At 42.6% G+C, this 24,490-nt stretch overlaps 1 protein-coding gene across 2 annotated transcripts in view; it reads right to left on the reverse strand.

Annotated features, from left to right (window-relative positions):
• Positions 1-1,716: 1,716 nt before the first annotated feature.
• Kcmf1 (potassium channel modulatory factor 1) overlaps positions 1,717-24,490 on the reverse strand; it is a 63,098-nt gene continuing 40,324 nt past the window's right edge. For both annotated transcript variants that reach the window (XM_041637815.1, XM_041637823.1), the window contains exons 2-7: positions 24,014-24,181; positions 19,701-19,840; positions 9,913-10,014; positions 7,163-7,337; positions 5,948-6,230; positions 1,717-2,338 (exon numbers count right to left, since the gene is read on the reverse strand). In XM_041637815.1, coding sequence (XP_041493749.1) covers positions 2,077-2,338; positions 5,948-6,230; positions 7,163-7,337; positions 9,913-10,014; positions 19,701-19,840; positions 24,014-24,181 — 1,130 coding nt within the window. In that variant the 3' untranslated portion in view covers positions 1,717-2,076. The remainder of the gene's footprint in view (positions 2,339-5,947; positions 6,231-7,162; positions 7,338-9,912; positions 10,015-19,700; positions 19,841-24,013; positions 24,182-24,490) is intronic.

Genomic DNA, 24,490 nt, shown 5'->3' on the forward strand with positions numbered 1-24,490 from the left:
AAACCTTATGGACTGCTAGGCCTTCTGAAGGGTTAAATCCACCTTCTAAATTAAACTGCCCCGAAAAACCTTTTAGCTGTTCCCTAGAACCAAGCTGAAAAAAGGAGGATTTTCGGATTTCCCAGAATTTGTGCAGAAGAGGGTGAGCACACAACCGGCAGTTAGTTACTCTTCCTCACACGCAAACCACAGTCTCCGTTAGCACAAAAAGTAAAAAAATAAAATAAATAAAACAAAAAATACCGCATTTGAGATGTTAAAAAAAACAAACCTCTGAATAATGGTTAGCTTAATTCAACACCAAAGAAATCAAGTGGCCAACAGTCTTGAAAACACTTTATTGAAATGTAAGTGATGTGCAGGTGCTCCTGAAATGACCACAGCGGGGAAATGGACTTCTCAAGCTCCTCAGCAACCAACGAGAAGAGAAAATCCCACTAGACCTGACTTCTAGTATAACAGAAGCCTGGCACAAGGCTTTCCCTTCAGAGCATCCCATCCCGAGACCAACCAAGACAGCCACTGGATGTGCAGCCGGCAGAGTCTCAAGTGTTCGAGGAGAAGCAACAGTTTCTTAGACATGTAGGGTGACTTCTGGTTTTTGGTACATTTGGATGAACATGGACTTCACAGTTCTTGAGAACACCCAGGGGTTCAAGTCTGTATGCTTGTCATGAAGAAAAAGAGAGGGAAGGACAAGATGGCGGAGAGAGGAGAGCAACAGAAAGAAGTGCTCTCAGGGAAGAGGACTGGAGCCAGACATGATTAGGTTAAGTATAGTTAGAAATTTATCAGAAGCTGTGCACCTTTTTTAAAAGTTCTAAATTTACATTGCAAAAACTGCCCCCATCCTCAGCCCCGCTGTCCCTTTCTGGAGCTAGTGTGAAAAACTGAAATAAAAAGCACCCATCCTCCAAACCCCCTAACAACCCAAGAAGGCTCTATTTTTTTTTTAACACACAGGATTAATAATAGGCATATAGGTGGCATGATTCAATTAAAAGGCTTTACTTTTTATGCCAGGAAAAAAAAACAATAAATAAAAGGTGCTAAAATTAGGATTAAGAATTTGGTTGACAAAACCTGGGAAGGCAAGTCCTCAGGGCTCCCCTGATACTGATCTGTCTCAGCAAACTACAAATACATAAATAACGCAAAGTATGATTGAGAATGTGAGATTCTTAAAAACATGACAACATAATTCAGGTTAACTTTGCTGAATAGTCAATAAATGAAATTAATCTACACCTGAATGAACAAGTTTAACAATCAAAAAATTTTAAACAACCACAAAAAGTAAAAACTTCCAACAAATACAAATGATATCTGTTTAAAGGGCACAGAGATGCCCTGCAGCACACCCGCCTTTACTGTTGTCTTCTACTGACGAGCTAGACAGGCTGGGCTCCACAGAAACAAGATGGTTAACAGGCAACAGGACAGTCACACAGCCAAGTGCCACACCTGGCTAGGACCCCCAGGTTTCACTGTAGAGCTGGCTTTGTCCGTAGGAGGCACATGTATAAGGGTGAGTCAGGCAGAAATTATTCAAAAGCTACTCTGCCCTGTAACCACTGAATAATGTTGGAAAAGCTTTGGGCTTTGTACTTTATTTTTTTAAATTTTATTTCTTAAGTTTTACTCCTTGTATTTAATTTTTCTTAAATAACAAGGTCACTGAAACTCATGCACGCTGCAAAAAACCTCATGCAGTAGTTAGGTAAACCATCCAAGCAGTTTTTATTCATTAATATTCATAAATACACACAGCAGCTTCATTAGAGATTTCAATTTCCTCTTCAGTTTGAATGTGGAGTATTAGGACAGCCTTTTGCATGTCAAGGTACAGGAAGCAGAGATCACCCTGCACTGCTACCTACATTTACCTGCTAGAAGTAAAAATTAGTTAAGTGGAAATGATTATCATATATATTTTCTTTCTTCCTTTTGAATGTACACAATGTAACAAGAGTGACAGACCTGAAATTACAATCACCAAACAAACCCAGGATAGCTGTTGTCCACTTTCATTGGCAAATACAGCACAGAGGACATTGTCTGCGAGTGGGGAGGTCATCAAAGAGGAGGTGGTGGAGGCTCATTTCCTTTATTACTCTCTTTTAAATTTAGGTTTTCTAAAGCAACATCTAAAGGCATAATATCTACACAGCCCATAGCACCAAAATCTGCCATCTCCCCCCGCTCGTCCTCATCTGAGGACGAGCTCTCTTCACGCACTAATGTGGACAGAAGGAGCTCCTGGACAAACAGGCTGCGGTCTGCACGCTCGCTTTCCATGGACTGGCGCTCTGCTTCAGACATTTTGGGATCATTCAACCTGTACAGGTAAGAAGAAAGACTGTATTGGTAAAGTCAAAGACTAACGCATGGTGAGGCCAAGTTCTACAGTTTGCATGGAATGAGCAAACGTTCTGGTCTCAGTCTTGTGTAGATAGATCCCCCACTGTGGAAGTCATGTTCCTCCTGGCTTGCAAATCTGTGTTCAATGGGTTCAAGCAAACACAGAAATAAAAACCAGCCGACAGTCTAGTCTACCTCTGGAGAAAGACCTGATGGAAACCTCTCTGAAAACAAACAAATCTGCTTCTGACAGACCCTATGCTTGGGAAGATCCATTAAGATATCCTAATCTTATTTTACCTGTGGGGCCAGGCAGTGGTGGCGGAGGCCTTTAATCCCAGCACTCGAGAGACAGAGGCAGGCAGATCTCTATGAGCTTGAGGTCAGCCTGGTCTACAAAGTGAGTTCCAGGACAGGCTCCATAAAGTTACAGAGAAACCCTGTCTTGAAAAACAAACAAAAATATCCAAACACAAAAAACCCCAAACAACTATGGGAAAATTTGCTTAGCATCAGCATTGATCTTATTCTTCTCCAGTTTCAGTGCCAAGGAAAGCAAGTAGCTGCAGCACTGGGTCAGGAAAGGAGCAGAACAGAGAGGATTAGGCAGTGAGGGCCGAGGACGCACACATGACAGGCATTCCTTCCTAAGAACACAGGCCAGCTCACACTGCCCCCTGGGCAGCTCGCCCACTGGCACCCGCTCCTGCTGTCTGTAGGGCACCCCACATCACAGAGGAAGCACACGTGACTGACAGCAGGCCCAACTCTGGCCCCAGCGGTAGCGATTTATCATTTTACAGGAAGCGGAAACTCAAGCAGAGATTAGCTAACTTGCTCAAAGTCTCAGTTAAACACTACCAGGGAATGATGAGATCTGTGGCTCGGATAAGGGAAAAACTGAACTACAGAGCTCAAAGGGGATAAAGTATGTGGGGGCAGTCACCCAAACGCCACGAAAACCATGCTGAAAGGAGAACTTTAACGTCACAGGGAGAACTAGCAGATTGATTGGAGTCTGAGTGACGGCTACGCATTCCCAACCCGACTGTCAAAGTGCTATGGGCTGACTTGTTTCCTATGTTCTCAGCTTTGGAAAAGCTTTGGTCGGTGTGGGGAGGGATCTAGAAGTCTAATCTGTAACAGAGATACAGGGAGAGAGCAGACATAGTGTCAAATGAACTAGGGACGTCAAGAGAAGCCTTGGCTGTTGGAAAGCATTCAAACTCAATACTGTTCCAACTTTGAAGAAGTAGAAAAAAAAAAGGCCTAATTCTTGAGGGGCAGATAAAAATCTACAAGTCAGTTTTGTTTGAGACTCAGAAAGAACTGTTCAACATAAGATCTTCAAACTAGGGTTAGCTAAACTAGCTGGTCATTATCAAGAGATAGAATCCTGACTTAAACACTCGACCAATTCTTAACATGTCAACTATCTTTGACCTCCCTGGAAAACATGTGTCCCTACAGTCAGTTCCAGGATAAAATGCACACATCACATGGAATCCGCCCATAGAGCAGACACCCCTGCAGATACTGCAGTTGCTTTCCTGGTTCAAGATTACATATGCTAATATCTCAAACTCCAAACAACAAATAAACTTGAATTTGGCCTCTAACTACTGTTACCAAGGATTATCCCGAATTCTTTATTTTCCTGCCTTTACCTTCAGAATGCTGGGATTGCTGGGCAGTAGTGGTACGCCTTTAATCCCAGTATTTCAGAGGCAGAGGCAGGCGGATCTCTGTGAGTTCGAGGCCAGCCTGGTCTACAAGAGCTAGTTCCAGGATAGGCTCCAAAGCTACACAGAGAAACCCTGTCTCGAAAAAACCGGGGGAAAGGCTAAATGTATTAAGTACCAAAGTTGGAGCTCTGGAGTCCCCAAACACTTGTCATTCTATGTCAACACAGTATTCCTACCTATGCAGGTGATTTAAGTGGGAGATGAAATGATAACAGTTTCTTCTAAGGTCCCAAAGAATTGTACACACTGTAGTTCACAGACTTGACTCTCATGTAGTCAGACTCATTAGATAGCGGAGGACGACCTTCAACTCCTGGTCTTCTTGCCTCCACTTTACCAAGATAATTCCAAATTAAGTTTTTCATGGACTGGTTTTCATGCAGTAAAAAGATTTATACCCAAGTACTCAAAGTCACCTGTCTAGTCCCTTTGGTAGTTTTCCAGACTGGCCATCAACTCACAATGTGGGAAGCTATCCTTGACCTTTCTGCGCGCTGGCATTGGAGGCCAGTGCTCCGATTACAGACTGCAGCACTGTGCACGCTAGGCAAGCACTCTGTAACAGAGCCACAGCCCAACTCTCCACTGCAGCTTTAGAAGCACAAAACTTCAGTCAGTGTAATGAGATTTCACTGTATGGACTGAGTATTACTGATACCCTGATAAGCCATTTTTAAAAGTTAATTTGGGGTACTAACTTTAAGAATTTAAATATAACTTTGGGAAGTCCTAAAAGAAAACCTCCATATTATGAATGCTTTTGTTCTTGTGCATATCTGTATATGTGGTATGTATGTGTATGCATTACAACCGCTCAGTTTGTGAAGGCCAAGTTGGCACTGGGCATCTCTAATGCTCTCTACCTTACTCTTCAAGACACCGTTTCTCAATTAGATCTGAAGCTTCTCAACTGCCTAGGCTGGTGGTCAGTGAGCACCCCAGGATCCTTCGACCTCCTGGGGCTGGGATAACAGAAACATACTACTGTTTATGGGTGCTGGGATCTGAACTTAGTTTCTCAGGCTGATGCAGTAAATACTCTACCCACTGAGCCATCTCCTTAACCCTCTTTTGTTCTTTCTGATACATCTAAGTAGCCTCTAGTGGAAAATCACAAACAACATTAATTACAAAATATATTTAGATGATAAAGAACATATTAACACAAACAACATTGTTTTAACCGTTAAGTGAAGTACAAGAAAGGAAAAGATTTTCAACGATGATCTATAACTTATGAACACAAAGATCAACATATTTATCTGAAATATTAGTTTTCCATGTTCCTGGAAAATATTTAAATACGGGATTTTTACTGAAGGACTGTGAGTTGTAATGGTCTGATCAAACGCAGAGCTTTTGGGTTTTTCTATTTTGTTTTGTTTTTTGAGACAGGGTCTTTCTGTGTAACAGCCCTAGCTGTCCTGGAACTCACTTTTAGATCAGGCTGGCCCCCAATTCACAGAGATCTGCCTGCCTCTGCCTCCCGAGTACTGGGATTAAAGGCATGAGCCACCACTGCCCGGCCCAAAGGTAGAGCATTTATTTATTTGTCATTTATTATGTATACAATATTCTGTCTACATGTGTGCCTATAGGCCAGAAAAGGGAACCAGACCCCATTACAGATGGTTGTGAGCCACCATGTGGTTCCTGGGAGTTGAACTCAGGACCTTTGGAAGAGCAGGCAATGCTCTTAACCACTGAGCCATCTCTCCAGCCCCCAAAGGTAGAGTTTTTAAGCAGATGTATTTATATACATAAAAAGAGACAGCTTACTAGACTGGACAGTGCTAACGAAACCTTATTTCTCCAACCCATCTATGACAGTAAAGAAATACCTTGTTAATAGGAACTGGGAGTTCTGGAGAGCCTGCTGGCTGTTCTCCGTGTTGGTTGTGTTGGCTGTGGCCGTGGACTGTGTGATTGTAGTGGTGACGCTGCTTGTGTTAGTGCGCCGGCTTGCGTTGCGAGCTGTCTCCAGTTGTTGCCGTGCTGCCTGCGCATGCTGCCGCTCAAGTTGCAGCTGCATCTGCAATTGTTGCAACTGAGAAGCGGAAGGGCCTGAAGAGTTAAGCTGTCCTCCTGCAGAACGTCTCACTCCTGATAACTGAGATAACAGCTCTGCCAATGGAAATATAGACAACTGATCAACTTGACTCAGGAAAACCAAGAGCTACATGTCACTCTTTCAGTGGAGAAAATCAAGTGCTGTGAACAGTGGAACATACTCATGACCCAGGGACCCAATTCCAACATACAATTATGCCTGCTTTAAGCAGAACTTAGGAGAACATTATTACATAAAGTACACCTACACTACTTATTTAGACTGAAGATCCACCTACAAGTGTGATCATAACCAAGACCTCTTAACTGAAGCAGCATGAATGCAGGGTCAAGCCTCTGTTTACTCTAGTTCCAGCTCTCAGAACAGGGTCTAGTACCCGTCATCAGCATCCACTCATCTCTGATCATTTAACCAGAGGAATTACAAGGGTGAAATCCCAGAGCCCAGGACATTTCTAAGCATGGCCTTACATTCTGGCTTCTGCCTTGCTAGTATCCTTGGATGCTGCTGTTCCAGAACACTTGTCATTGTTCTGCAAGGCCAGTCCTCCCCACCCACAGAGCTTGACTCTGCTCTATTCAACCCAGACTTTTGTTTTAGTGGAGCTGCTCATATTGTTGCAGCATCATCTTTTAGTACGTTCTACAACAATAAAGGTCTCAAACCAGGATACTCATTCCTACTTTCCTCCAAGAAGAGGCAACTGAGTTCCTTGGTCCTTGAGATGGAATTCTGGAGGCCTTCTTCACTCTGAAATCTTTCCTAGAGACCTTCTTCTGTGTCATTTTCTCCCCTAACCTCTTAGATAAAGGCAGTAACACACGGACTCCCTCACACCACCCACTTACAAAGGTCAGACTTTTAAATATTTGGAGGGATGCAAGCGCAGGACCAAGTGCTAAAGTAGAACACACACCACACAAAAACATCTCTAAAGGAGCTCCCCATGCCCTGCCCTTGCCACTAAGAAGTGCAAACAACTTACCAGCTATAGGATCCATGGCTTCTCTACTGCTGGGAGAGTAGGAGCTCTGCGAGGAGGAGAGCCCGCCAGTGGAGCTGCTAGTAAAGTGCATGTTTGATCTACGCGCACGGGGGCCTCCCAGCCCCCGGCCGGGGTGAAACATTCTACGTACATGCCGAACACCACTCGATTCATCGTAACTCAACAGTTAAGGAAAGAATATTTTACAAAAAGAAGAGACAACAAACATTTGAGCTCTTGCTAGCTGGGAATTCCTAAATTGTAAGCAGTTTAAAATAGCACCTTTATCTTAGAATATAGAAGTTTCAACTCTATGAGGCATGTTAACCCTAAAAAAAGATACTCAAATATAAAGCAACAGGTATAAATGGGGCATGGTAATACATGCCTATAACCCTAACTCTTAGGAGGCTAAGGCAGGAAGACGAGTAAAAAAACAACAACAACAACAACAACAACAAATACAATCAAATAGAAAAAAGCAACGTATGAATTTCGTGTGTGCTGAAAGCCATTAACTTTCTCCCAGGTTCTAGACCTGAACACTGCCAGAACAAGGTCAAAAGAGACACTTGGTCAAATTCCTAACACGATATTAATGTTGAATTTTATCTATCAGTAAACAGCTCGTGAAACACATTATCTTCTACAATGAAAAAGAACAAGCTGAATAATCTAAATTCTGTAGATGAAAGCTAGTTTCTATGTCAGCGTTAATCTCTGTCACTTATTCCCAGTGCTGCTGCTAAACAGAAAATACTGGTGTACCATTAAACATACAGATTAACACGACACTCTTCAAGCAGACTCTAGAAGCCTCAGGCTTCTCAAGAGTTGAATGAGAGTTAAACATAAGGTCATGTGTAGCAAAAAGCTGTCAAAAAAAAAAAAAAAAAAAAGAAAGAAAAAAAAAGACAAACCAAACCAAACCAAACCTAGACAGTAGTGGCTCAAGCCTTTAATCCCAGCACCATAGAGGATCTTTGTGAGTTCAAGGCCAGCCTGGTATACAGATTGAGTTTGAGAAAAACTCTGTCTCGAAAAACCAATCAACAATCTTGTATTTCCAGAGGCAAGCAACAACTTTATAATGGCAATTTCCTTGCTGGCTTCTTGGCTGTTAGTTCTGAAGTCATTTAAGGACTGGGTGAGCAGCCCTGCCTAAGGCAGTTCAATGCACAGGGTCTCCTGGCCCTCGGGATGAGCATGGGGTCTACAGAAGTTCATCCATCGGATAGGGCCACTCCTAAGAGGGTGTTGGGTGGGAATGGCAATTTTAGGAAGAAGTCCATCGACGGTGAGGAAATGACTGCTGTCCAGTCACTCTAGACACTGGTGGTAAAAACCAGAACATCACGATGATGGAGGCATCTGAAACTCCTCGTGATTTCAGTACCTGCCACTACAGTATTTGTCTTTTGAAATTTGGTAAAAAAATAAAAACATATGAAGTACCTTTCACATTCTTCCACTTTTCAAAATCTTGTCCTTCCTTGGTAACCAAAGGCATTCTAGGCATTCTAGAAGGCTTAAAATATAGGTTTGATATTTTTTCCCCATTTAGCTGGGTGATGGCAGTGCATGCCTTTAATCCCAGCACTCAGGAGATAGAGGCAGGGCAGAAGCAGGTGGAACTCTGAGTTCAAGGCCAGCCTGGTCTACAAAGTCCAGGACAGCAAGGGCAGTTACACAGAGAAACCGTGTCTCAGGGGTAGGGGCTGGGGAGGGAATTCATGTACGTACGGGTGTTTTGCCTGCATGGATGTCTGTGTACATGCGCATGTCTCTTGCCCATGGAGGTCGACAGTAACAGATGGTTGTAGGCTCCCATGTGGATGCTAGAAATTGAACCCGAGTCCACAAAGAGTAGCTAGCTAGTGCTCTTAACTACTGAGCCACATTTCTAGCTCCAATTTTTTCACTCTTATTTAAAAAAAAAATCTGGTGGGTGTGAAGACACATGCCTTTAAATCTCAGAGCTCAGGGAGCAGAGGCAGGTGGATCTGTGAGTCAGAGGTCAACCAGTTCTACAAAGACCTCTGCTTTTGGTGTGTTCTGCACACGGTGGGGAGGTCCCAATGCGCCTACTGTCCACTTATTGCTAGTCTCTAAGCTGGCTTAGGCTTCTAATTTCTCAGGTTTGTTCCATCTTCTTCATCTTTCTGTTAATGTCCACTTTCCCCTAAGAAGTTGCATCTCCAATTAGGAAACTGGCAACTGTGAGCAAGAATCAGAGCTACAGATGGAAACAACAACCACCAGTTTGCTCCCAGTAAGTCCAAGCCTGGACTATGGAATGGGAAGGAAAGTCTGGCAGACAGAAAGGTGAGGCACTTTGAATGTGAATAGAAATCTAGTGGATGACAGATTTAGAAGACAAATTATAACCTGAAAGCCGAAGAATGTCTACAAAAGTCACTTTTTCTTTTTCTTTCTTTTTTTTTTTTGGGGGGGGGGGGTTTGAGACAAGGTTTCTCTGTAGCTTTGGAGCCTATCCTGGAACTAGCTCTGTAGACCAGGCTGGCCTTGAACTCAGAGATCCGCCTGCCTCTGCCTCCGAAGTGCTGGGATTAAAGGATTGTGCCATCACTGCCCGGCAAAAAAAAAAAAAAAAAGTCGCTTTTATGAAAAGGTCAAGTAAATAAAAATAACTTGAAGATTAGTTTTTTTTCCCTTTGAGAATACGATTCTTAAAAACAATCAACCAACATCACCAACAAGCCCTCACATGCCACCTTCTGGAAGGATATTAAATCTCTAGGGGCTCTGTGTTCAAGTGTCAGATGAGCTGCGAAGTCATCTGTGACATGATTAGGATCGCCTCCAGGTAACGCTGCACATATCGGACAAATCTGTAATGAAGTAAGACAAGAAGGTCATTTCACGGTTGCTGGGAAACACTGCTCGCGATCAAGATTCAATGTGGAAGGGCCACTGTAGGTCTGAGCAGCCACTGCAGTCACTCAGCTGCAGTGCCACGGCTCAGGGTCTCAACAGTCTTCTGTCAGTAGGGTGGATACACACTTGCATGGCTTAGCCAAAAGTTTCTGTTCAAAACTTTAAAAATAAACATTTTTACCTAAATTCAGCCTTGAATGGTAATTCGTACTTTCAGTATCTGCCACTGTAGTATTTGTCTTTTGAAATTTGGTACAAAATAAAAACATATAAAGTACCTTTCACATTCTTCAACTTTTCAAAGTTTTGTCTTTCCTTGGTAACCAACGACATTCTAGAAGTCTTACAAAATGGGTTTTACAAAATTATCTGGGTGATGGCAGTGCATGCCTTTAAACCCAGCACTCAGGAGGCAGAGGCAGAAGCAGGAGGAACTCTGAGTTCCAAAACAGCAAGAGCGGTTACCCAGACAGAAGTTAAGGCACACTTCTCAAAAGCAAGGTGGCCCTAAGGGTCAGTCTTCAACCAGGAGGACTAAATGTAGCTGAGGACTGGGGACACAGAGATGAAAGGATCCTTGGGGTTCCCTGAACAGCCAGTCTAGTCTATTCGCCAAGTTCCAGGTCAGTGAGTGATCTTGTCTTAAAAGGAAGAAAAGGGAGCTGGGTGATGGAGGAAGGTCATTGGCCAATAAAGAAACTGCTTGGCCCTGTGGGTGGAGTAAACAGAACAAAATGCTGGGAGGAAGAGGAAGTGAGGTCAGAGTCTGGACAGCTCTTCTCTCGGGAGAAGACGCCTGAGAGAGACGCCATGCCCTGCTCCTGGGATGAAGCTCCGACCCAGGATGGACATAGGCTAGAATCTTCCCGGTAAGTGCACCTTAGGGTGCCATACACAGATGATTAGAAATGGGCTAAATTAATACGTGAGAATTAGCCTAGAAGAGAATGGGCCAAGCAGTAATTAAATGAATACAGTTTGTGTGTTATTATTTTGGGGCATAAGCTAGCCGGGAAGGCGGCTGGGGGTGCTGAGAACGCAGCCCCGCCGCCGCCCTTATTACTACAGCTGGGTGGTGGTGGTACAGGCCTTTAATCCCAGCACTCGGGAAGCAGAGACAGATGGATCTCTATGAGCTTGAGGTCAGCCTGATCTACAGAGTGAGCTCCAGGACAGGTTCCAAACCTACTCTCGGAAAACCAAAAACCAAAACCAAAACCAAACAAACAAAAAAAACAAAGAAAAAGGGAAAAAAGGGAGCCATGCAATAGCTACAGACTGTGTATAGAATAAGATGGATAATGGGATTATGCACAAACATGCACTGCCAATTTCTCAAACAACTTCAAGGCAAAGGAGGGAGAGAAGCTTGTCCTAGAACATTATTTCCCAGAAGGATGGGTTATATGATGGCAAGAGACAGTTACAAGCAAGAATAAAGCAATATGCACACAGGTAGAGGCGACAGCTGGGAGGAGTCTCCCTCCCCCTAAAGCTTCAGGACCGTATTATTGGTTTGAGAGAGAAACCACAGGGCAGGCAAGCAGGTGATCTTGGCGGCAGTGGGGAGGGGGCAATGGAGAAGAGGAGGAGCCATGCCTTTAGAGCTAGGGTTCAAGAAAGCAGGCGTGTTCAGCAACCGGGTCAGTAAGCAGCTGCGCATGGTGTGGGGAATGCTCACAGAAGAGGGATGAGTGCCAGGGGAAGGTATCTAGGATTTTGGTCAGTGTCCAGAGAAGAGCTAGAAATGGGGGCGAGGGGACAGAAAGAAGTGGTTTTGCTTTGGGGCTAGAACTTCGAGAGGGGCAGAATCAGCAGTTGAGAATCTGTAACCAATTCCTGGGACAAAACTCCTTTGAAATAGCTTTATCCCAATTAGTGAATAAGGAGTAGGATGAATAAAAGATAGAAAGAGGAAGAAACTATCAAGGAAAGGCTGCTATCTTCCAGATGATGGTCTAATTTAAGCTGTTCTGATCCCTGAAGTAGGAGAAGTTTCCAAGTCTTAACAAGAGGCAAGAAAGAAGGCCTGACAGAGAGGGAAGTGAGGTGTGTGCTTCTCTAGTGGTGCACCAATCACCTCACCAGCACACGTGCTTACAGTGTGTGAGAAGTCTATGCTGGGACATGGAGCAGACCGTGGGACCAAAGGGCCATCTAGAGCCAAGCAAATACAACTCTTACCTTCTGTGACTAGAACAAAAGCCCAGTCTGCCCGACTTTGATAGCCAGTCTCTAATGCCCAGCTGGCTGTCCTGGTTACTATTTGAGTCTGAAAAGATGCTCACAAGAGAAAACAAGGAGGCAGAAGGAAGAGCCCTGCAAAGAGATTAGAAAGGCCAGGATGGAATGCGCCCAAGGGCGAGTGAGAGAAACCAGTAGACTATGAGTCCTTTTTACAAAGGACTTTTCTCCTGAAGAGAAAAGCTGTGGCATCTGCTCTTGCGTCTACGAACTGTGAAGTGTTCAGCAGAAATTCGGTCACTTGGTGCCATTCTGTATTCTGGTAGTCCTAGCAGGGATCTGCTCCCTCAGCTAAGTGCTTCTGTCTCGCCTAGATAGTATTAAATCTTCTAGGTACCCTGGCTGGCCTTGAACTTGCAGTAACTCTCTTGTCTTTGCTTTCTGAATTGCTTCACTCTGATATCATATACTTTTTCAAAGTTTATAATGGTTTATGTTTTTTAAAGCAAGAATCCTAGTCTACATTTTGTTTTTTAACATTTATTTTCTATTGTGCGTGTGCATGTGTGTATGTGTGCCTGCCCTGCTTGTGTGGGTTCTTGCAGAGGCCAGAAGAGGACATCAGATCCTGAACCTGGAGTCTCTGGAAGAGCAGCAAGAACTCAACTGTTGAGCCATTTTTCCAGCTCCAACACATTCCAGTTATTTAAAAATTAAACAACAAGCAGAGGTTTGGAACTTCATTCAGCAGCAGAATTAGGTACAACTTTATTAGCCTTGGATAAAACCCATGACATGAACTACACTAAGACAGCTGGAGAAGCTTCAGGACTTTAAAGCATATTTAAGTATCTATTGTTAGATAGAAGTCTCCTCTGAAAATGTACATTCCCACAAGGGGAAAAAGAATGGGCAGTAAATATTGAATATACTAAGAGTGTACCGATTAGACAATCTACAAACTAGAAAGCACCTAGGATAGGGATGCAAAACAAGAAAACCATGATCCCACAACTGTGTGTTTAGTTTTATGCTCAAAATCTTTGGGTTTATTGCAGCTATGATACTGAGCCCCTGGGCTAAAGGTACTCATGGAGAAGTAACTGAAAACATTTAACTTACAGACTGGGATAAAGAGCTACTGAAGATGAGGCCTTTACTAGGAAGGGTCATTTGGCTTGGAAGCTGGCACAGAAAATCAAGAGATCAGATTTAGAACCAAGTAGGAAATATTGTCAAGTTAGGGCCAATGTAAGTTAACACAAGTGAGAACTGGAAAAAAAAAAAAAAATCAAGCTTCGGAGCTAATGGAACAGAGGCCTGGCATCTGTCCCGCTGTGCACTTCACACTCAGCAAACTCTAAGCATGCCTGAGGCCTTAGGGTCATGTAGAACTGCACTTTCTGAGGCGTAAAGGAAGAAATAAGAGGAAGAAAGGAAAATACAAGCAAAACAGGGTGAGAGAAAGAGAAAGGGGGTGGAACGGAGTGGGGAGGAGTTGGAGGAGGGAGCCAGAGGTGGCTGTCAGGAGCATAAACACTGCTCGTTTTGAATGGGTCTTCTCCATTATGGAACTTAATTCATTCACAATATGGGGATATTCTACACAAAGGATAAGCCATTCATTCTAACATGTGACAGCCTGTCAACATGAATATTTATCATACTCCCATTGCCACATAGCACAGTACTTTCTATTATTCATACATTAAAATTCCATAACACATTAGTGTAAAATTGTAACAACTTGTCAACAATAAGACTTACTGAATTGGCTTAAATTGGTGTTTCCTAAATTTGGCTAAGAATATAAATCACCTGGAGTGATGGAGGAGGGTCATCTGTCTATGTGTTACTTTCATTGATTAATAAAGAAACCGCCTTGGCCCTTTGATAGGACAGAAAATTAGGTAGGCGGAGTAAACAGAACAGGATGCTGGGAGGAAGAAAGCAGTGAGGCGGACGCTTTAGCTCTCTTCTCCAAGATGGACGCAGGTTAAGATATTTCTCGGTAAGCCACCACCTCGTGGTGCTACACAGATTACTAAATATGGGTTAAAGCAAGCTGTGAGAATTAGCCAAAAGAGGCTGAAATGAATGGGCCAGGCGGTGTTTAAAAGAATACAGTTTCCATGTAATTATTTTGGGTAAAGCTAGCCGGTGGCTGGGAGCTGGGAGGTGGGAAGCGGCCGGCCGCTCCTACTACACCTGGAGTACTTGTTGAAAATGCTTTTCCCCTAGGCATTTGAGAAAGATTGGGAAGATGTAGACCTGTGTTTCTGAACAAGAATCCCAGGTCTTATGGTTGGGTAAGTTTGGCAAATAACAGCTCAAACAAACTGTGGTATTTAAAACTTCTATCTCCTTGGAAAAAGCCAAACGTTCTTGATATAATCCAAATCACTCTCATCACAAATATCCTTGCTATTCTTTCAGTCTCTGCTATTGTTAGGGTTATTTTCTTCTGGTTTAGCTTGTCACCCTCTTGTCCATCCTGCTTTTTATCTGTGCCCTCTTGAGAGCCTTTACCAAAGGAAGTAAGGCCTCACAAAGACTGCTGTTTCTATGTGGTCTCTGGCATGATCACCAACAAGTAACCAATTGGTGCACATCTCAACACATGCTGTTCAATGAACTTTCAAAGTTATTGTTCCACATGCAGATAGTATGCCGCTACCGAATGTAGGAGTTGCTCTCCCCCAACACAGGCTCTCTGCCCTTTGGAAAACACCTAAAGTAGGTAGTGTAGGGGCCTAAGAAGACAGCAAGTCAGTAAAGTGCCTGCTTTCCAATCACAGGATCTGAGTTTAATCCCAAGAGCCCATGCTGGGCACACGCTTGTAATTCTAGTGCTGGGAGGTGGAGAAAGCTGAATTTCTGGGCTCACTGGTGACTTACCTATGAGTTTTGAGGTAGCAAAAACCTATTCTCAAAAAAATATAATGTGTTTCCTCTCAGCCCTCATAAGGAATTTCTTCAAATGCGTAGTAGTACACACATTTAGCCCCAGCACGAGGGGAGGGGGGAGAGTTTATAGAAAGGTGGACCTCTGTAGGCCAGCCTGGTCTATAGAGTGAATTCCAGGACAGCCAGGGCTGTTATATGGAGAAACCCTGTCTTGAAAAACCAAAACCAAACCAAACAGAAGGAAGGAAATAAATTTCTTATTCATTTTATTCATTTTTAAATAGAAAATCCATTTTTAAAAAAATTGCCTATCTGGGGCTGGTGAGATAGCTCAGTGGGTAAAGTGTTTGTTGCACAAGACTGGCAACCTGAGCTGGATCCCCAGAACGAATGTGAAATGAGAGAACAACTCCAAAGCTGCCTTCTGACCTCCCTCCATACAACACACCATGCGCATACAGAGAAATACTAAACATTTTTAAACTGCCTATGTGACCCAGCATAAATGTGGCTTCCTCTGAAGCAGGCTGCAGCAGGATGGGGAAATGGAGCACACTCTGGGAGCTGGGCAAGAAGGCACCCTCTTACCATTCTCTGACAGACTACTTGAAAATGGCCCCTAGAATGGAATTCTTGGAAACACTACTGCTTCCTTTCTGATTGTGGTGACTTGGTACATGGGAGCCACTTAGTCACACCCAGTCACAGACACCACGTGCCAATATTGCTCTAGCAATGGGCATTTCTTGAGAAAATACCTGAACTGAACTCCATATTTGATTAAACTCAGCCATGGAAAACTCTCTCCTTCTGAGAAGGTCTGTTCAAAAGAGCACCATTTCTGCACATCACTTACTCTCTTCCGTTACTTCCTGGTACACCCTTCCTCTGGCAACCATCACACTGGAAACACGATCACACAGACAGTGCCTACACCCTTTGTTTCTCAGCACAAGCACAGTGGCATGAAAATGAGAAGATGTCATTTTTCTATAGGGGAACTGAAATGTCCCCATAGAACCAGGGGGACAGCTTCCTGGCTGTGAAGGTTCACTGCTACCTGGTCGCACTGTAGGATCCAATTCTATTTCCCAGTGAGATGTATCACTATTTGCTATTTTCTTCTCAACAATGCATCTTGGTTTTGTCTGAATTATTCTGTCTCCTTCAAATTCTTTTCAAAACCACATCATATTTTCAAAGACTCCCCTAAGTCAAAAGCTCCCCTTGACTACTTTTTTCACTGCCCTCTCAACAGGTCAACTAAGCCAAGTTTATGTCTGGGGAGAGCAAATTCAAAATAGGCAGTTTCTTGAGACGACAAGACTACAGTAATATGTGTTCTTTATTGCATTTTTTAAAAAATAATTTATTACAATTTATTTTATGTGCTTTGGTGAGAAGGTGTCAGATTCCCTGGAACTGGAGTTACAGATAGCTCTGAGTTGCCGTGTGCATTCTGGGAATTGAACCTGGGTCCTCTGGAAGAGTAGCCAGTGCTCTTAAGCGCTGAGCCATCATCTCTCTCTCCACCGTACTGATTTTTTAAAAAAGTTATTATCTGCCAGCCTGGTCTACAAAGGGAGTTCCAGGACAGGCTCCAAAGCTACAGAGAAACCCTGTCTCGAAAAACCAAAAAAAAAAAAAAAAAGTTATTATTTGTGTGTATGTACGTGTAGGTACCCTCACAGTCCATGCTGACTGGAGAGTTCATCACGCAGAGCTCCACACACTATGACATATATGTGCACTGAAGCTAGGTTTTAAATCTGTTATCATGATCATGAAGAGTCATTATACTTAACTCCAAGAGACTTGGTTTTAAAGGGTTCTCGGTACACTCAAAATTAAACTTTCTTGACCTTAAAATGAATCTTAAGAAGGCGAAGGACTAGTTTTTTAATACAGAGTCCCAGACTGGAGGGGAAAAGTCAGAATAAAAAAATAAAGGACTCCAAAGCTACTTCCAATTCTGGTTCAGCAGACTCACCAGCCACTTCAACTCTGTGAGTGTTTACCAAAGAAACTGCTTTCAATGACAGAGCCTCTTGCACCACAATACTCCAAAGAGATGCTGAGTATTCGAAAGCATGGTTCTTAAGTCCTATAGTAAAGTAGGAATTGGCCTAGAGGACATACCCAGTTAATTCTGTAATAAAAGTAAAATAACGAATTGGACAGTTAGAAAAAGAAAACACTAACACTATCTATCAAAATGAAAGGATTTCCTCTTGAAATTCACGATTCACTTTAAAAATAATCTGGTTTGGGGCTCAGCGGGTCAAGGCACTCTCTGTCAAGCCTGAAGACCTTCGCTCAATTCAATACTCAGAGCACATACAACAATGGAGGGAACAAAAGGTTTGGTTCACCACAACAGAACACTGTGGTAAGAGGTGATGTGCGCATTCATTTACAGCTGATACAATAGAGTAGTAAAAGCCACGCCTGTGGAGAGGCATGAAGTGAATGGCACTAGTCCACAGAGTGACCCCGATAGTCACTGCCCCACATCTTCACAGCAGAAGTCCTGTCTGCTTGCCATGTTTCATGTGAAGTGTCTGGGGCTTGACTATGGCAGTGAAATTTGATATTTATGCAAAAACTAAGGGCTAAGGAAGGAGAGAGCCTTCAAATATAGTCCATAAAACAAGTGTGAAAAACTAGAATGGTGAGGCCTGTCTGGGGCTATGCACTGAACACTTGGGAGTCTAGCGCAGGTCAAGGACTGATGAAACCTGTGGAGGGCATTCACACCATGAATCAGAAAGGAGGAGGGTAAACAACTCTGAAGAGCTGCTTTTCAAAGAACTGATAGACGAGCCTGCTCACATTTTCATTTATGAAGATGAGTAAGTCATGGGAAGGACTTGCTTCTCCCCTGGATTATCTGATTCTGGATGTAGAAAACTGTGTAGTTAAATTGTCCATTGAAGAAGTGAAAGAACACTAGAGCCTGCTGGTTTGAAAACACCTTTTGGGATATCTAGTTTTCCATAAGGAACTCAGTGCATCTAGTTAAATAAAAAGACCCAAACTCAACAGTAAAACAGAAAACAACCATAAATTTTCCACAGCAGTTAGGATGGGGACAGACTGGGTCAGGACTCTCTCTACTGTGCTTAGGATGACAGAAGAGTAAGCAAAGTTATCTGACAAGAAAAGAACCAACCAGAACAAACAATGTGGTACAGTGCTCTGGGTTCCCCTTGGTGTACTCTCAGATGAAGTTTCAGACTCCAAATCTCATGGAAATTTGAAGCACAAACTGGCAGTATCCATGGGAAGGACAGCCTGCAGCAGAGGCCTCTGGCCAAGTTTAAATACTTGCATGCCCTTGAGTGTACTACTTCGTTTCTTTGAACTTTATCTGTTGTGAGGATGTCTAGAGAATTAGTATTTGATGTGTATGCAAATTCTCCCAAATCAGGAGCTCGGCTGCACACAGACTTGCCCTTGGTCTGCTCTTAGCTCACTCCCACCTATGGTATCACATCCCTTCCCTTCCTCTCATTCTCTTCCCTTCCTTTTGCATCATTCTCTAATCTCCCTTCATCTGTCTTCTCTGTAAAGCGGCGTCTTGAATGAAACTTGTTCCTGTAGAGACTCTTGGGTATATTTACTTACCATTGCTTAAAGTTAGATGTGAGGTTAAAAAAAAGTCTAGAAAAATTTCAAGTTAAGACTTCATGGGCTGGGTGGTGGTGGCGCACGCCTTTAATCCCAGCACTCGGGAGGCAGAGGCAGGCGGATCTCTGTGAGTTCGAGACCAGCCTGGTCTACAAGAGCTAGTTCCAGGACAGGCTCCAAAACCACAGAGAAACCCTGTCTCGAAAAACAAACAAACAAACAAAAAAAAAAAACAAAAAACAACAACAACAAAAAAAAGACTTCATATTTTGGGGCTGGAGAGATAGCTCAGTGGTTAAGAGCTTTGCCTGCTCTTCCAAAGGTCCTGAGTTCAATTCCCAGCAACCACATGGTGGCTCATAACCATCTGTAATGGCCTGCAGGCATACATGCAGGCACAACACTGAATACATAATAAATAAATAAATAACCTTAAGAAATAATAAAATTAATTAAAAAAAAAAGACTTCATATTTTATCCTAGGCCTTTTTGCTTTTAGTCACTGAGGGGAAAACCAGGAAGGAAGAACTAGGAACCACTGAGTTTTAAGCTGGACTCAAGAGATGCCAGCTGATGAGAACTAAGGAAGGCCAGCGGTGCCAAGCCCAGGACTGCAGGGGAGGACTGATTAGGACACAACCAAAGATTTACAGTTTCCCCGAGAAAAATTCCTTATGCAAGAAAAATTAAGCACACAGCATGAGCAAGAACACTTTGATAAACAGACGTGTGAGAGCTGGCTGGGTCCTTTCAGCCTTCCCCTGCTACCTGTGACGAGGCACCCCACATTACCTTGAGAGATGCAGCATCCTAGGGCTCCTGAAGGCAACTGCTATTACTGTACTAGTTCATCATCCTAAGAGTGGGCAACAGGACCTAGTTAGCAGTGCAGGAATAACATGCAACTGTGCCACCTACCACTTCTGTTGATGTTTCTGCATGTTCAGAAGTAACATGTTCTTGAAGAGATGTTTCCGTGTAGCCCATTTTTCCACAATAGGGACAAGTAAAAGACTGTGGCTGCTCTACAGAGAAAGCTTCCCCACCATAGTACAAATCTGAAAAACAAAATGGAATTGAATTGAGAAATACCCATGCTTCTTCTCAAATACAGAACTACGACAGTGTGAAGGAAAGGCGTGGCCTGAAATACCAATAGCCCTACTCTCTTGTTAGGTGAGGTTTTGTTTGCTCTTTAGAATTAATTTTTGGTTTTTCAAGGCAGAGTTTCTCTGTAGCTTTGGAGTCTGTCCTAGAATTCACTCTGTAGACCAGGCTGGCCTCTAACTCACAGAGATCCGCCTGCCTCTGCCTCCTGAGATTAAATGCATGCACCACCCTTGCCCAGCTAAAATTAATTGAGGTAGGATCTCATGGTGTAACCTTGGTTGGCCTGGAACTGACCAATCTGCCTGCTTCTTCTGGGATTAAAAGAGTGTAGACGAGGAGCTTAAAATTTTTTTAGGAGTATAAGATTACAGTGGGAAGCCTGGTTTCAAATAACTGTTAACATTTATAAAACCTTTATTTCCATGTGGGACTCAGCACACTCTTCCAAAATCTTGTCTCAAATCAAGTAAGAGGAAATGGAGCAAACAATTTCCCTCTCACCAACAGTTTCTAGTGTTCCCCCAAAGCTCATGGATGAGGGTTTTGTCCCCAGCCTGTGGTACTCCTGGGGAAGTGGCAGAGCCTTAAAGAGACCAATTTAAAAAAAAAAAAAAAGTTAAATCACTGGGAATGTGCTCTTAAAGACAATACTGGGACCCTAGTCCCCTTCCTGTTTTTTTTTTTTTCACCTCTCATGAGATCTCTGCCATCTATTCCAGCTAAAATGGATTAAGCTACCATCTCCCAAAGCCATACAACCAGGCTAAAACCTCAACAGTCAGAAAAGGAAATAAGTCTTTCAAACTGGTGACATCTCAGGTAATCTACTACAGTGATGGAAAGCTGACAACATCTTGCCCTCTATACACTTACATCTGAAGCTGCAGCGTCCAAATATATTTGGTTTTTTGAGACAGGGTTTCTCTGTCTAAAAGTCCTAGCTGTCCTGGCACTCACTTTGTAGACCAGGCTGGCCTTGAACTCACAGAGATCCATCTACCTCTGCCTCCTGGAATTAAAGGTGTGCGCCACTACGACCTGGTTTCCTCATTTCTTTTTTTTTTTTTTTAATTTTTTAAATTTTTTTATGATTTATTTATCTTTATTTTATGTGCATTGGTGTGAGGGTGTCAGATCCCTTGGAACTGGATTTTCAGACAGTTGTGAGCTGCCATGTGGGTGCTGGGAATTGAACCCGGGTCCTCTGGAAGAGCAGTCAGTGCTCTTAACCGCTGAGCCACTTCTCCAGCCCCCCCTCATTTCTTTATACACCGTCGTAACACTAATATCAGAAGAATCAGAAAGGTAAACCATGCACAAGGATGCAAGAACTCGGAAAAAAAAGATGACCATGACCAATAAATAGACAAACTGTTAGCTGCAACTATCGGTCTACAGAATATGGCGTTCTCAGAGCAGAAAGCATCCCTAGACATCCAGTTCTTAGTGGATGCCAACTTGAATATGCACAATTCACTGTCCAAACAGTTCTCTGAAGAATGAACCAGAGAGTCTGTGGGAAAAAAATCTGTAAGTATCACTGTATCTACCAAAGCAGTAAGTCTGTTCTCCACAGGTAACAAAAGAAAAACCAGTTATCTTTAGTAGGTATACTACTTTACTACAAAGATTTAACATGGGGGGGGGGGGAGCCCATTTTAAGAGTGTAAGTTCACTTCTGTGAGAAGAAAGAATGAAGGGCTGGGCATGGTGGCTCACGACTGATTCTAACCTAGAACTGCAGAGAATGAAGAAGGAAGTTAAAGCTCAAAGCCACTCTGGGCTAATAGGAAGAGCCTGCCCAAACGAAGAGGGGCGGGGAAGAATATTAATTAAGAGAAATTTAAACTATCCTAAAAATAGCACTCATACATGTATGTATGCATGAATATACATGTGTGCACACGTGTATGTGTGTTTGTGCCTGCATAAGACTTAAAAGGTAGATTTGTGGTCGTGGAAAATTACAAAGAAAAAAGCCAAGGAGGGTAATGTGTGCCTGAAATCTCAGCCCCTGGGAGACATAGGCAGGGGAAGCTGAATTCAAGGCCAGTCCAGGCCACAAAGCAAATCCAGACAGCTTAAAGTTGAATAGTGAGACCCTGGACCAAAACAAACATCCAGTAGCAAAACAAGACTCCAAGCAAACAAACACTAAATGCCTTTTCCTAAGCTGACGAAGAGGACAACATCTCCAATCTTGCTACTTCTATTCAGTATTTCTCTTAAGGATGTAATTTCAGTAAATGAAAGGTATACAATGGAAAGGAAGAAAAACAAAAAACAGGATCCTAATAATCCACTGGGCTAGAACTAATTTTTTTTTTTTAAAGATTTATTTATTTTGTCTGTATGAGTGCTCTATCTGCAGGTACATCTTTATGACAGAAGAGGGCATCAGATCCCACTACAGATGGTTGTGAGCCACCTTGTGGTTGCTGAGAATTGAACTCAGCAACCTCTGGAAGAGCAGCAGGGCTATTAACCCTGAGACATCTCTTCAGTCCCTAGAACTAATCTTAATATAATAAGTTAATTTAGCAACATAGCAAGCTACACAACTTATATATAAAAACTGTTTTTCTATAGCATTTACAATGAATAATTCAAAGATAAAATCAATTTCATTTAAAGAGTCAAAGAATACTCAAGAGGTACGAAATATTCTGGTAACTATAGAAAGATATGCAAACCCTAAAGATATTTCATGTTCACAGATTATATTTAGTAACAAAATAACAATATTCCTCGGACAAATCTATAAGCTCAACATAACCACTATCAAAATCCAGTTGGTTTCTTTTAAAAAAGTTGAATAGTGTTCCTAAAACTCAGAAAAACTCGAGACCCAGAATGTTCAGAACAAGTCTGAATAGAAATAAAAGTGAAAGTCTCAGAAATTTCAAAACTTTCAACAAAGCTTTGGAAATGCAAACATCACAGAACTATGATGAGCAGAGATATATAGAGGCATACTCCTTTAATACCAGCACTTAAGATGCAGAGGCAGGCAAATCTCTGAGTTTGAGCCCAGTCTGGTCTACAGAGTGAGTTCCTGAATAGTCAGGGCTACAGAGAAACCCTGTCTTGAAAAACCAATAACTAAAAAAATAAATACAAACATACAAGTGAGTCAAACATAAACCCTTGCTATGGTCAACTTATTCTGAACAGAAAAAAGCTAATTCATAAATAATGGATAGTTCTATGAACCCAGAAAAACCCGATACCCCATAGAAAATGAAGGGACTCTCAACTCCAAGTTCAAAACCTAATTCAAATTCCAGCACTTGGGAGACAGAGGTAGGAGGATCTCTGTGAGCTGAGGCCAATCTGACTATAAGTGAGACCCCATTTCAAAAAAGGAAAAAGTTCCAATTTTAAGTGCACAAAAGAGCTAAATGCCGATACAATTGGAAGCCTCAGAAGACGTATATCCCAGTGACCTTTGTATGATACTGAAGAACAGAGCAAGTAAAAAGAACTAGGCACTGTAAAAAAAAAAAAACTTCTGACTTTAAAATATAGCATCTAGAAAGCAAGAAAACAAAAGAACGGGATTAAGCTTTCCCAAATCATCCATCTGATAAAGAACATGCATCTAATACATACATACATACACACAACATGCATCTAACATATATAATATACACATGTCTAATAAATATTAGGAAAAAATGCTTAGATCATTAGCTTTAGAGGCCTACAGATGAAAACCACTTGAGACAGCACTTCATGCCCATCAGGAAGCTCTATCAAAAAGACAACTACAAGCGTGCTGGCTCACTCAGGAATTACAGTGTGAAGCAGAGAGCTTTTCCTCCTGACTACTGATAGCGCACTCTCAAAGGCACTTGCATGCCATCAGCAACAGCAGTCAGCCTGATGTCACTGTTTGTTTCTAGAGGCACTCTATCTCATTCCTCACCAGTTGTGCAATTTTTCAAAGGGTTTCTTAAGCAAATTGGAACTAAGAGACAGAAAGACATAGAAAAGATGATTTTATTCTGAATGGACCTGAACCCTTGGATTTGCTAATGGGGATAGTTTCAGGCTGTTTTGCTTTTTCATATCCATATAAAACCCTTAGATGATAATGAAAATTTTCATTATGAACTTACCAAAATCTACCCTTGTTAATATGCACTGCATCGGGTGGTCAGTTGTATGCCTTGTTGTTGTTGCCCCGCTTTCATAACAAGATGCACAAAGATCGTAATCGTAGCAAATTAAACACTTGTATCTGCGACCTCGAAAGTTTCCTTTTAAACATGCATCACAGCTGACACCTATAAAACAAGAAGCGGCACCTCCAGTTAGCAGCTAGAATACAGTGAAACAGCAGAACCAGCGGGCGGAAACAGCCTCATTCAGATGAGCTTACAATCCTAGGAAGATGAACGCCAGTGTCTGTGATGGCAGCACTCAGGCAGCAAGGACAGGAGGAGGGCAGGACACTTGAAGATGGCTTTGTCAAGAGGGAGTTTAGGTCAGGCAGGGCTACATGGAGAGATACTGTCTGGAAGGAAACTTCAAATAGTTCAAGAAATGTAAAAGCTCCTCTTAAATAAAAGTACCGTATGGCCCCAGAAAAGGTG

The sequence above is a fragment of the Microtus oregoni genome, unplaced genomic scaffold (genome assembly GCF_018167655.1).
Source record: "Microtus oregoni isolate MIOR12 unplaced genomic scaffold, Mior012 000002F_ref0000024, whole genome shotgun sequence".
In the NCBI taxonomy this organism is placed as follows: domain Eukaryota; kingdom Metazoa; phylum Chordata; class Mammalia; order Rodentia; family Cricetidae; genus Microtus; species Microtus oregoni.